At 49.3% G+C, this 12,256-nt stretch overlaps 1 protein-coding gene across 1 annotated transcript in view; it reads left to right on the top strand.

Moving 5' to 3' along the window:
* Positions 1–1,503: 1,503 nt before the first annotated feature.
* The window catches only part of LOC138663448 (gastrula zinc finger protein XlCGF66.1-like), a 34,734-nt gene continuing 23,981 nt past the window's right edge, over positions 1,504–12,256 (top strand). The window contains exon 1 of the mRNA XM_069749656.1: positions 1,504–1,560. Within this exon, the coding sequence (XP_069605757.1) occupies positions 1,534–1,560 (27 nt within the window). The 5' untranslated portion in view covers positions 1,504–1,533. The remainder of the gene's footprint in view (positions 1,561–12,256) is intronic.

Raw genomic sequence — 12,256 nt, 5'->3', positions numbered from 1 at the left:
GAGCGACATGCGTCAAGCTCTGAGCAGGTGGCAACTATACTGACCGCAGTCCCTAAGCTCAACACAACACTAGAAGTAGCCGTGGAATGCTCCTAACTCTGCCTAGGCATCTCGTCACAGCCTAAGAGCCAACTACCCCCAAAGATAGAAGCAGGAAAACTATCTTGCCTCAGAGAAAATCCCCAAAGGATAGATTAGCCCCCCACAAATAATGACTGTGAGAGGAGAAGGAAATGACATACGTATTATGAAACAAGATTTAGCACAGGAGGCCACTTCCAGCTAGATAGAAATAGTACAGGACAGAACGCTGTGCGGTCAGTAATAAAAACTAGAAAAAGTCCACCGCAGAGGAATGCAAAAATCTCCACACCCAACTAAAGGTGTGGAGGGCAAACTCTGCTGCCCAGAGCTTCCAGCTTAGCTGAATAGATCCATACCAAAAAGCTGGACAAATGAACAAAACATAGAAAGTGCTGAACAACAAAGTCCACAACAAGTGAACCGCAAAAGGACAAGCAAGGACTTAGCTTTGATGAACTGGTCAGAGTGTCAGGAAAGTCCTAAGAGCAATGACTCCAGGCAGGAACAATTGACAACTGGCATTGAATGAGGGATAAGGCCAGACTAATATAGCCGAGCCAGAAAGACGATCAGTGAAAACAGCTGCTGAAGCTAAATCCAAGAAGCAGCCATACCACTCAAAACCACAGGAGGGAGCCCAAGAGCAGAACTCACAAAAATGCTACTTACAACCACCGGAGGAGCCCAAGAGCAGAATTCACAACAGAGAAGATCTTCATAGAGAGCACAGGAGAGGAAATCCGGACTTAGACATCAATGTCACTGCCGACAGATTCACCACAGTCCTCCTGACTCTAGAAGAAAGGAGCCAATGTATCAGTAGTGACCCTCTAATAGCATCAGGTCACCGGCACCAGCTCCACCAGCCTTTGTGTCATGGGCAGATATATTCTGGGAGGGAAAAGCCAGGATTTGGGAAGATGAGAGGATTTGTCCCAGTAAATAAGCCTCTTCTGGTTGATGACCACAGATCGGGGGATTTGGCAATTATGGCTCAGATTCCAGGTGGGAAGAGGAGACGGTTTTCCTTGATGCCCCAGGAGTTTCCGGTAAAACATTCTTATTAATTTGCTGCTCTCAGAAATTCCCTCCATCAATAACATTGCTCCGGCCGCTGCATCGTCTGGGGTTGTGGCCGCTCTCTTAGATGGAGGCGCACGGCTCAGTCAGCACTAGGATTACCCCTGAATCCAGCGCTCTTGGAATCTCCCGTCTGTAATATCACTAAGGTCTATGAAAGATCTGGGGGGATCCAATCACTTAATGGGGGGAATTGTTTTAATTTTAGCAACGTTACCTGTTCTTAAAGGAGCAGAACCAGCAGTGGAGCTGAATACTTGTCAGCACAGCACAGTCCGGCATACACTGAGGGCCCTGATCATGTGACCCCCTGACTCCTCCCCCTCCTGTGACCTCATCACAGGTCCTGTGCGCACAGAAAAGCAATATATGTGGAGTGAGGCCCTGCGGGTGGAGGTATGTGCTGGGGCCCCATTACTGAGGTGGGACATTAACCCCTTCAGCACTGAGACTCTTTTGGGGTCTCTGTGTGGTGTGAGCAGTGATGTGGAGCTTACTATTTGCCACTTGGTTTTTTTTTTTGCCTTCCTCTGGATCAACATGTTAGGGCATGTTAGGTTAGGCTATGGGTGAACTAGATGGACTCAAAGTCTTCCTTCAACCTTAATAACTGTTACTATATTACATAGGAGTAGCTAGGGTTTTGGTTCAGGGGGGTGAAGCTTCTGAGTGGCCCCTAACCAGGTAACCTTCATTACAACTCGGTGACGCCCCCTAAGGCCGGGATCACACACACAAGATACGGCCGAGTCTTGCATAGTAGTCACTCTCCGGCCTTGCCGCCTGCACTCCGGAGCGGAGCGTGCGGCTCCATGTATTGCTATGCGACCGCACGCTCTGGAGTGCAGGCGGCAGGGCCGAGGATTACTATGCAAGACTCGGCCATATCTCGTGTGTGTGTGATCCCGGACTAATACTGGAGGAGAACCTCAGCTGATGACCGCGCTGTTACTGAAGATAATCTCTATATAAAGACCAACATGGATATTACCGCCATATGGTCAATGGTAGATACCAGCCCTACAGAACATATAAGAGATTGACGTTCTTTTTGAAGGAATCATTCACATTTCTTGTCTTTTCCATCTGGCCCAGACCGACATGACAACTTCTTCCAGACAGGACTCGCCTGCAGAGAAAACAACAAAGACACATTTCACTTCTCATATTCCAGCCCCATCACCATCTATTCCCAACCTGCACAATCTCCTTATCCTGCTGATACCCCAATACTGAGCCTCTGCTGCTGTATGTGTCCCTATTACTGCACCTGATATCCCAATACTGAGCCGCTGCTGCCGTATGTGTCCCTATTACTGCCCCTGATACCCCAATACTGAGCCGCTGCTGCTGTGTGTCCCTATTACTGCACCTGATATCCCAATACTGAGCCGCTGCTGCCGTATGTGTCCCTATTACTGCCCCTGATACCCCAATACTGAGCCGCTGCTGCTGTGTGTCCCTATTACTGCACCTGATACCCCAATACTGAGCCTCTGCTGCCGAATGTGTCCCTATTACTGCCCCTGATACCCCAATACTGAGCCGCTGCTGCTGTGTGTCCCTATTACTGCACCTGATATCCCAATACTGAGCCGCTGCTGCCGTATGTGTCCCTATTACTGCCCCTGATACCCCAATTCTGAGCCTCTGCTGCTGTATGTGTCCCTATTACTGCACCTGATACCCCAATACTGAGCCGCTGCTGCCGTATGTGTCCCTATTACTGCAACTGCTGTGTGGTTCTCTGTGCCTTCTAAATTCTAAAGCAACCCTGTAGAATATAGTAATGCCAGGTGCAAGTGCCCTAGAAAACAGCACCCACATTTTTCCCCCTAGAAAGTAATAATTCCCCCTGTGTGCCCCTTTGACAGTCACAGTAACCTGAGTTCCCCTATAACAGTAAGCGCCCACTTTACAGTTTATAATGTCCCAAGACTCCCCCCTATACAGCTCCCCTATGCACAGTATGATGCTCTCTTATACACAGTATAATGCCCCCTCACTGTATATATACTGACCCCTTGGTATCCCCCAAACGATTTGATAGGTCCAACCGTGTATCTCCACACTGTATGATGGCCCCCTAGATAGCCTCTATATTCTATATATTCTATAATGCTGTATATCTGCCCCCAACCCGACCTGTAAGAGAAGGAAAAGACCTTTTATTATAATCACCTGTAGAGCAGCCCAGTCTGAGGGATGTCGCAGGTCATAGAGCCCCGGCATCTGCGCACTGCAGTACTTTGCTCTACCCTGAACAAGTACGCCTGCGCAGGAACATGATGCCGAGGAGCCTGTGTGGATGATGCAATGACGCATCATCCACATGAAGCAAGCAGGAGGACGGTGATCATAAGAAGATGGGAGGCGCTGGACCAAGAAGAGCGACACCCCTCGGACCAGACTGCCCCACAGGTGAGTATAATAAAAGTTATTTTTCTTCTCTTACAGGTCGGGTTGGGGGCAGATATACAGCATTATAGAATGCTGTAGATAAGCCCTGAAAGGTGATGGCCGTATCTCTTATCGGCCAAACCTGGTGACAGGTTCCCTTTAATATAATGCACCCCCATAGGCCGCCTCTATAATATATTGCAGCCCCAAATATAATGCACCCCCATAGGCATCCTCTATAGCATTTTGCAGCCCCTAATATAATTCACCCCCATAGGCAGCCTCTATAGCATAATGCACCCCCTAATATAATGCAACCCCATTGGCAGCCTCTATAGCATAATGCAGCCCCTAATATACAGCACCCCATAGGCAACCTCTATAGAATAATTCAGCCCCTAATATAATTCACCCCATAGGCAGCCTCTATAGCATAATTCAGTCCCTAATATACAGCACCCCATAGGCAACCTCTATAGCATAATTCAGCCCCTAATATAATTCACCCCATAGGCAACCTCTATAGCATAATTCAGCCCCTAATATAATGCACTCCATAGGCAACCTCTATAGCATAATTCAGCCCCTAATATAATTCACCCCATAGGCGAAAGAGATAGAGAAAGCTTTGGCCCACAGCACCCACTACCCCTCTTAGCTCCTCAACCCCGCTCCTCAAAAAACAGCTTCTCCACCATGACAGAAGATCAGCTCTCCACCCTCCTGTCAAGATCACACCTCACCACCTGCACGCTTGACCCGCTCCCATCCCACCTCATCCCTAACCTTTCCACGGTCTTCATCCCAACCCTAACGCACCTCTTCAACCTCTCACTCACAACAGGTGTCTTTCCCTCATCCTTCAAGCATGCCAAGATCACACCCATCCTCAAAAAGCCCTCCCTCGACCCATCCTCTGTGTCTAGCTATCGCCCAATATCTCTTCTCCCTTATGCCTCCAAATTGCTGGAGCAACACGTCCATCTTGAACTGTCCTCCCACTTCTCCTCCTGCTCCCTCTTTGATCGGTTACAATCAGGCTTCCGTTCCCATCACTCAACTGAAACTGCCCTAACTAAAGTCACCAATGACCTACTAACTGCCAGGAGCAAGCGACACTACTCTGTCCTCCTTCTCCTGGACTTGTCTTCTGCCTTTGACACTGTAGACCACTCCCTTTTGCTACAAATCCTCTCATCCCTTGGCATCACAGACTTGGCCCTTTCCTGGATCTCGTCATATCTGACAGACCGAACATTCAGTGTCTCCCTCCCCCACACCACCTCCTCACTTCGCCCCTTGTCAGTCGGTGTTCCTCAAGGCTCTGTTCTAGGACCCCTACTCTTCTCCATCTACACTTTCGGCCTGGGACAGCTCATAGAATCCCACGGTATGCAGTACCATCTCTACGCTGACGACACGCAGATCTACCTCTCCGGACCTGACCTCTCCTCCTTGCTTACCAAAATCCCGCACTGTCTGTCTGCCATTTCAGCCTTCTTTTCTGCTCGCTTTCTACAACTGAACATGGACAAAACAGAATTCATCATCTTTCCCCCATCTCACTCTACCCCTCCACCAGACCTATCCATCAATGTCAATGGCTGCTCACTATCCCCAGTCCCACACGCCCGGTGCCTCGGGGTGATCCTCGACTCTGCCCTCTCTTTCAAGCCACATATCCAAGCCCTTGCCTCCTCCTGTCGTCTCAAACTCAAAAATATTTCCCGGATCCGTGCTTTCCTTGACCGCAACACTGCAAAAACGCTAGTGCATGCCCTTATCATCTCCCGCCTCGACTACTGCAACCTCCTACTCTCTGGACTCCCCTCTAGCACTCTGGCACCACTCCAATCCATCCTACACTCTGCTGCCCGACTAATCCACCTGTCCCCCCGCTATTCCCCAGCCTCTCCCCTGTGTCAAGCCCTTCACTGGCTTCCTATCGCCCAGAGACTCCAGTTCAAAACCCTCACACTGACATACAAAGCCATCCACAACCTGTCTCCTCCATACATCTGTGACATGGTCTCCCGGTACCTACCTACACGCGACCTCCGATCCTCCCAAGACCTCCTTCTCGACTCCCCTCTCATCTCTTCTTCCCATAACCGCATCCAAGACTTCTCCCGTGCTTCCCCCATACTCTGGAACTCTCTACCCCAACACATCAGACTTGCGCCTACCATAGAAACCTTCAAAAAGAACCTGAAGACTCATCTCTTCCGACAAGCCTACAGCCTGCAGTGATCCTCAACCTACTGAACAGCCGCACAGCCAGCTCTTCCCTCTCCTAGTGTATCCTCACCCACCCCCTGCAGACTGTGAGCCCTCGCGGGCAGGGTCCTCCCTCCTTATGTACTCGTGTGCCTTGTTATCTGCTCATGTTTAATGTATTTGTCTATATTTGCCCCGTATTCACATGTAAAGCGCCATGGAATAAATGGCGCTATAAAAATGTATTATAATAATAATAATAATAATAGGCAGCCTCTATAGCATAATTCAGCCTTTAATATAAAGCACCTCCCATAGACAGCCTCTATAGCATAATTCAGCCCCTAATTATTATTATTATTATAATTTATTGTTATAGCACCATTTATTCCATGGCACTTTACATGTGAGGAGGGGTATACATAATAAAAACAAGTACAATAATCTTAAACAATACAAGTCATAACTGGTACAGGAGGAGTGAGGACCCTGCCCGCGAAGGCTCACAATCTACAAGGGATGGGTGAGAATACAGTAGGCGAGGGTAGAGCTGGTCATGCAGCGGTTTGGTCGATCGGTGGTTACTGCAGGTTGTAGGCTTGTCGGAAGAGGTGGGTCTTCAGGTTCTTTTTGAAGGTTTCGATGGTAGGCGAGAGTCTGATGTGTTGTGGTAGAGGGTTCCAGAGTAGGGGTGATACGCGAGAGAAATCTTGTATACGATTGTGGGAAGAGGAGATAAGAGGGGAGTAGAGAAGGAGATCTTGTGAGGATCGGAGGTTGCGTGTAGGTAAGTACCGGGAGACGAGGTCACAGATGTATGGAGGAGACAGGTTGTGGATGGCTTTGTACGTCATGGTTAGAGTTTTGTAATGGAGTCTCTGGGTAATGGGGAGCCAGTGAAGGGATTGATAGAGGGGAGAGGCCAGGGAATAGCGGGGGGACAGGTGGATTAGTCGGGCAGCAGAGTTTAGAATAGATTGGAGGGGTGCGAGAATGTTAGAGGGGAGGCCACAGAGCAGGAGGTTGCAGTAGTCAAGGCGAGAGATGATGAGGGCATGGACTAGGGTTTTTGCAGATTCATGGTTGAGGAATGAACGGATTTGTGAAATATTTTTGAGTTGAAGTCGGCAGGAAGTGGAAAGGGCTTGGATATGTGGTTTGAAGGAGAGGTCAGCATCAAGGATTACCCCGAGGCAGCAAGCTTGTGGGACTGGGGAGAGTGGGCAGCCATTTACTGTAATGGATAGGTTCGTTGGGGGGTTCGCGTGAGATGGGGGAAAGATGATGAATTCTGTTTTGACCATGTTAAGTTTCAGAAATCTAGCGGAGAAGAAGGATGGAATAGTGGACAGACATTGAGGGATGCTGGTTAGTAGGGAGGTGATATCTGGTCCAGAGATGTAGATCTGTGTGTCATCAGCATAAAGGTGATACTGAAAGCCATGAGATTCTATGAGCTGTCCCAGGCCAAAGGTGTAAATGGAGAAGAGCAGGGGCCCAAGGACTGAACCTTGTGGGACTCCGACAGATAGGGGGCGAGGTGAGGAGGTGGTGTGTGAGTGGGAGACGCTGAATGTCCGGTCTGTTAGGTATGATGAGATCCAGGATAGGGCCAAGTCTGTGATGCCAAGGGATGAGAGGGTCTGTAATAATAGGGAATGGTCCACTGTGTCAAAGGCAGCCGACAGGTCGAGGAGGAGGAGGACAGAGTAGTGTCGCTTGCTCTTGGCGGTTAAGAGGTCATTGGTGACCTTAGGGCAGTTTCAGTGGAATGGTGTGACCGGAAGCCTGATTGTAAGCGGTCAAAGAGGGAGCAAGAAGAGAGATGGGAGGACAGTTCAAGGTAAATGTGTTGTTCCAGTAGTTTGGAGGCATAAGGGAGAAGTGATATAGGGCGATAGCTAGATACAGAGGATGGGTCAAGAGAGGGCTTTTTGAGGATAGGTGTGATGGAGGCATGTTAAAGCTTGAGGGGAAAACACCAGTTGTTAGTGATAGGTTGAAGAGATGAGTTAGGGTTGGGATGAAGACTGTGGTGAGGTTTGGGATGAGGTGGGATGGGAGCGGGTCAAGTGCACAGGTGGTGAGATGCGATCTTGAGAGTAGAGTGGAGAGTTGATCTTCTGTAATGGTGGAGAAGTTGGTTTTGGAGGTGGAGGGCTGGGAAGTCAGGAGGAAGGGCTCTGGGTGTTGTTGACCAAAACTGTCTCTGATGTTATCAATCTTCTGCTTGAAAAATGAGGCAAAGTCTTCAGCTAATATACAGCACCCCATAGGCAGCCTCTATAGCATAATTCAGCCCCTAATATAATGCACCCCATAGGCAGCCTCTATAGCATAATGCACCCTTTAATATAAAGCACCTCCCATAGACAGCCTCTAGCATAATTCAGCCCCTAATATAATACACCCCCATATGCAGCCTCTATAGTATAATTCAGCCCCTAATATAATGCACCCCCATAGGTAGACTCTATAGCATAACGCAGCCCTTAATATAATACACCCGCATAGGCAGCCTCTATAGTACAAGGCAGCCCTTAATATAGTGCACCCCGATAAGCAGCCTCTATAGCATTATACAGCCCCTAATATAATGCACCCCCATAGGAAGCCTCTATAGCAGTGGTCCCCAACCTTTTTTTTGATCTAGAGAGCCACATTCAGTACTGAGAGGGTCGCGAGCAACATCCTGCTCCTGTCCCCATAAATGTAGTGTCAAGCAAAGCCCCCATTACTGGTTCAATGATAACCCAAGATTTTCGACAGAAATAATTCCAAAGCAGTACACTCAGATCCAGGGGTTACCACAATGCCCCAATTCAGTATTCTCCCATCAAGGACTGACAACACACTGTCGCATCCAACTTCAAGAACCTCCTCTAAGGCCGGTTTCACACGTCAGTGGCTCCGGTACGTGAGGTGACGGTTTCCTCACGTACCGGAGCCACTGACACACATAGACACATTCAAATCAATGCATCTGTGTAGATGTCATTGATTTTTTGCGGACCGTGTCTCCGTGTGCCAAACACGGAGACATGTCAGTGTTCGTGGGAGCGCACGGATTACACGGACCCATTAAAGTCAATGGGTCCGTGTAAAACACGTACCGCACACGGACGTTGTCCGTGTGCAGTCCGTGTGCCGTACAGGAGACAGCGCTAGAGATAAGCGCTGTCCCCACCATGTGGTGCTGAAGCCGCCATTCATATCTTCTCTGCAGCAGCGTTTGCTGGAGAGAAGATATGAATAAACCTTTTTTTTTTTTTTTTTGTTTCTCGTGTTTAACATAAAGATCCATGTCCCCACCCCCCTCCCACCCCCTGTGCGCCCACCCGCTGTTATTAAAATACCCGGCTCCCTCGCTGGCGCTGCTTCCTGTCCGGGCCGCACCTTCTACTGTATGAGCGGTCATGTGAGGCCACTCATTTACAGTAATGAATATGCGGCTCCACCCTATGGGAGGTGAAGCCGTATATTCATGACTGTAATCGGCGGCCCCACGTGACCGCTCATACAGTAGAAGGTGCGACCAGGACAGGAAGCAGCGCCAGCGAGGGAGCCGGGTGAGTATTTTAATAACAGCGGGCGGGCGCACAGGGGGTGGGAGAGGGGTGGGGACATGGATCTTTATGTTAAACATGAGAAACAAAAATAAAAAAAGGATTATTCATATCTTCTCTACAGCAAACGCTGCTGCGGAGAAGATATGAATGGCGGCTTCAGCACCACGTGGGGGGGACAGCGCTTATCTCTAGCGCTGTCTCCTGCACAGTGCTTGTGATACCCAGTCGGCACACGGGCGCTGATGTGCCACAGAAACGCACGGGCACACGGACACGGATAATTCCGGTACCGATTTTTCCGGTACTGGAATTATCTGGACGTGTGAGACTGGCCTAACAGGTAATATCATCCGCCATACCTAAAACACCTCTAAACCCCTAAGACCAGTATATGTGAATCCAGATCTTCTCTTCTGTGCAGGGCTACTCAAAAATTCACCATTTTTAGGTGTACTCTTCACACCTGTTTGCTAGACCTGGAGCTAATGCATCAAGCTGGCAGTCACGAGCCACAATTCATAGGACCGCAAGCCACATGTGGCTCTCGAGCTACAGGTTAGGGACCCCTGCTCTATAGCATAATGCAGCCCCTAATATAATGCACCCCCATAGGCAGCCTGTATAGTATAATGCAACCTTTAATATAATGCACCCTGTGACGCAGTGACCACTGTTACAGCTAATGGGCACTGTGTGTGTGCTTCAGGATGTGCTTGGAGGCACAATTCTGATGGTGAATTAGGGACTGGCATTATTGTAAATGGCCGGTATGTTTCTCTGCGCTGTAAGCCCAAAATGATACGGTTATGCTGGGACTTATAGTTTCACAAGTGTTTGTTGTGTTTACTTATAAGGGGGGCTTATAGAGTTAATCAAAGAGCTGGGTGGGAATTGACTAACCACACATGCACCTCCCATCCATGGGGGGTGGTTGCAACCATATAATGTGACTGAGGTCTGGTCACATTGTCAGAGTGTATGGACCTGAGTGGTCTGTGTTGTAGGTCCTGAAAGAGGTCAGGTCTGTGTTGGAAGCTCCGACGAGTGGAGACTTCCTGAAGAGCACGTGTAGAGACCATGGACCTGGATGGTCGGTGTTGGAAGCTCCTGTGAGTGGAGACTTCCTGGAAGCACTTGGTGAGACCATGTACCTGCAGAGTCTGGGACGGCTTCTGTGTTGGGGAAGCCAGGACTGACAAGGAGTCAGCTTGTGGAGCGGAGCTCCTGAGAGGTAACCCCGGGTATGGGGAAAGAACTATGTGCACTGACAAAGGACAGTTACTGAACTGCGCGGTCACCCAGTGACTGGAGAGTGACAGGCTTGACTAGTGAATGCTTTGTAAAGCCATGCGTGATGAAGTAATGGACTATGTGTAAGCCGGTGATATGCAACCTGTCTTACGGAGCGGTTTATGACGTTTCAATAAACCGTATGGACTGTTTTCTGTGAAAAAAAAACTGTGCCTGACTACGTTAATCCGCTGCCAAGCGAGTGTTGCCCAACACAAACAGTAGGCGCAACGCCACAACCCCCATAGGCAGCCTCTATAGTATATTGCAGCCCTTAATATGATGCATACCCATAGGCAGCCTCTGTAGCAGTGGTCCCCAACCTTTTTGACCTAGAGAGCCACATTCAGTACTGAGAGGGTCGCAAGCTTCATTTAGCTCTGACAGCAGGTCGAGAGCAACATTCTGCTCCTGTCCCCCTCAATGTAGTGTCAAGCAAAGCCCCCATTACTGGTTCAATGATATCCCAAGATTTTCGACAGAAATAATTCCAAAGCAGTACACTGAGATCCAGGGGTTACCACAATGCCCCAATTCAGTATTTTCCCATCAAGGACTGACAACACACTGTCGCATCCAGCTTCAAGAACCTCCTCTAACAGGTAATATCAGCCTCCATACCTAAAACACCTCCAAACCCCTAAGACCAGTATATGTGAATCCAGATCTGCTCTTCTGTGCAGGGCTACTCAAAAATTCACCATTTGTAGGTGTACTCTTCACACCTGTTTGCTAGACCTGGAGCTAATGCATCAAGCTGGCAGACAGTCGCGAGCCACAATTCATGGGACCGCGAGCCACATGTGGTTCCCGAGCCACAGGTTGGGGACCCCTGCTCTATAGTATAATGCAGCCCTTAATATAATGAACCACCATAGGCAGCCTTTATAGCATAATTCAGCCCCATTAAAAAATTATACCAATACTCCCCTTTCTTCCTGGTTCCTCCACTGCTCTGAGCGCCCGCACATCTCCGGACAGTGGGCGCCAAGTAGTGATGTCATCGTGACCCCCTGTCATTGTCGGCGTTAGTGATATCAGATGCTGAGAGGGTGATAATGGGATAAGGCTCCTCTCATCAATGCGGTTAGCTGTATCGGAATCTAGCCGATACAGTTGAACTTGCGATGACAAGCATGGGGGGCTCACTGCTGGCATCGGACCCCCGCCTGCTCAAGGGCCCCATAGCAGCCGGGCGGCAGAGCTGGGAGATCGATTGTCCCTGCACTGCCGCAGAATGCAACTGTATGGGAAAGCTGTGCACGCCAGTACAGGTACAGTAGCGTAGCTCCTGGTGGGCCCCCTCAGAGCACGGGGCCCAGGGTGACCACCCCCTCTGCCCCCCGGTAGCTACACTGTTGCATAACAGCTGTGGACAGAATGCAGCTTAGCTGGTTCCCAAGCCCACATTAGATCCATTCAGACAACTGCAAGATGAGAGGACAGAAGCCCAAAGAAGTTCTCACAAAATGCAATTATTTCTCTCCTGGTTCTGTTCCAGCACAATAATGTAAATACTAGTGATGAGTGAGCCGCTCTCCACTACTCGATCTGGCATCGGGGAGCTCGGACAAGCTTGTTACTGGAGTGAGTATCGCAGGTGATGGAGAGCCATG

This window comes from Ranitomeya imitator, chromosome 2 (genome assembly GCF_032444005.1).
Source record: "Ranitomeya imitator isolate aRanImi1 chromosome 2, aRanImi1.pri, whole genome shotgun sequence".
Classification (NCBI taxonomy): domain Eukaryota; kingdom Metazoa; phylum Chordata; class Amphibia; order Anura; family Dendrobatidae; genus Ranitomeya; species Ranitomeya imitator.
The sequence above is the reverse complement of the archived record's forward strand: the minus strand, read 5'-3'. Positions and strand labels throughout refer to the sequence as shown.